General features: G+C 35.5%; 1 protein-coding gene across 2 annotated transcripts in view; it reads left to right on the top strand.

Moving 5' to 3' along the window:
• Window positions 436–1,137, top strand: part of LOC105173538 (probable RNA methyltransferase At5g51130) — a 4,313-nt gene continuing 3,611 nt past the window's right edge. The window contains exon 1 of one of the 2 annotated variants that reach the window (XM_020697736.1): window positions 436–836. In XM_020697736.1, the coding sequence (XP_020553395.1) occupies window positions 642–836 (195 nt within the window). In that variant the 5' untranslated portion in view covers window positions 436–641. The remainder of the gene's footprint in view (window positions 837–1,137) is intronic. The other variant, XM_011095319.2, reaches the window with a different exon arrangement.

Genomic DNA, 1,137 nt, shown 5'->3' with positions numbered 1-1,137 from the left:
TATTGAAAAAGGTTGGTTCATTTGTATTATGGTTGGAAGTCCGTTGTGTTCTTCATTCATTACATATGCATAGCAACTTTTAGTTTCAAATTTTGTTTTAGGTGATTTCAAATTTTAAATGTACTATTGATGGGATAGTTTTTGCTGGGATAGAATGGCATTATAAATATCAATTTTTATTTATTTATTTTTATATTATCAAATTCAGTAAATTTTGATTAATAAGAGTTTATTTGTTAGATAAAAAAATTAATTTCACGAGTGCTAAATATAATTTTTCAAATTATAAAGAATTTATATATAATTAGAGGAAACGTTGTGAGGGAAGGGATTGTAATTATTTCTTAAATCTAACAGTGAAGGAATTTAATAGGAAACTGAGATGTGAATCGTCAAAAGTGCATTTGAGAAATAGGAAGAAAAGTGGTATGAAAAATAGAAATGAGGCGAATCATATAAGGACTTAATTGTTTGTTTCCTTTTTCCATAAAACACGGAAATTAAGAATAGCTTGCGAACAGCGGAGCATTATTCCGCCGAGCCCTTCTGTACTACCACCGCCATGAAACCCTGAGCCCCTCACCCCAAGTCCACAAACCCTAGTACCCCTTAATTGTTTTTCGCCCTGTAGTTCCAAAAATATGGGGGAAAAGAACACAAACGATCGCAGCAACAGGAACAAGGATGAGTGCAAGGGGAAGAAAAACAAGAATGAGAAGAAAACAGGGCGGCCCGAGGAGTCGACAGTTTGTACCGCACAAGAGCAATCCTCTAAGAAAAAGAATCGGAAAGAAGTTGCCATCTTTGGAAATTACAGGAATTACTATGGATATAGAGTAATCCCATCTCCCATCTCCCATCTCGTTTTCCTTTTTTACTTTGCCTGTATTAACAATATGACAGTTGTCAAGTTAACTGCATACGGATGTAAAATGCCCTTTTTGTTTCCTTTTGTTTGGTTATGAATTTGTTTAGGCTAATTTGAATTGGCTCTAATTATTCAATTTTATTATAGATCGTAGACGAATGTACACACTCCAATGCGCTCAAGTTATGTTATATATATATATATATATATATGTATTGTGTCTGTGTCCCCCCCCCCCCCCCCCCCCCCCTTTGCGGGGGGGGGGTGGG

Source organism: Sesamum indicum, linkage group LG11 (assembly GCF_000512975.1).
Source record: "Sesamum indicum cultivar Zhongzhi No. 13 linkage group LG11, S_indicum_v1.0, whole genome shotgun sequence".
Lineage (NCBI taxonomy): Eukaryota > Viridiplantae > Streptophyta > Magnoliopsida > Lamiales > Pedaliaceae > Sesamum > Sesamum indicum.
This window is presented reverse-complemented; position numbering and strand designations above follow the sequence as displayed.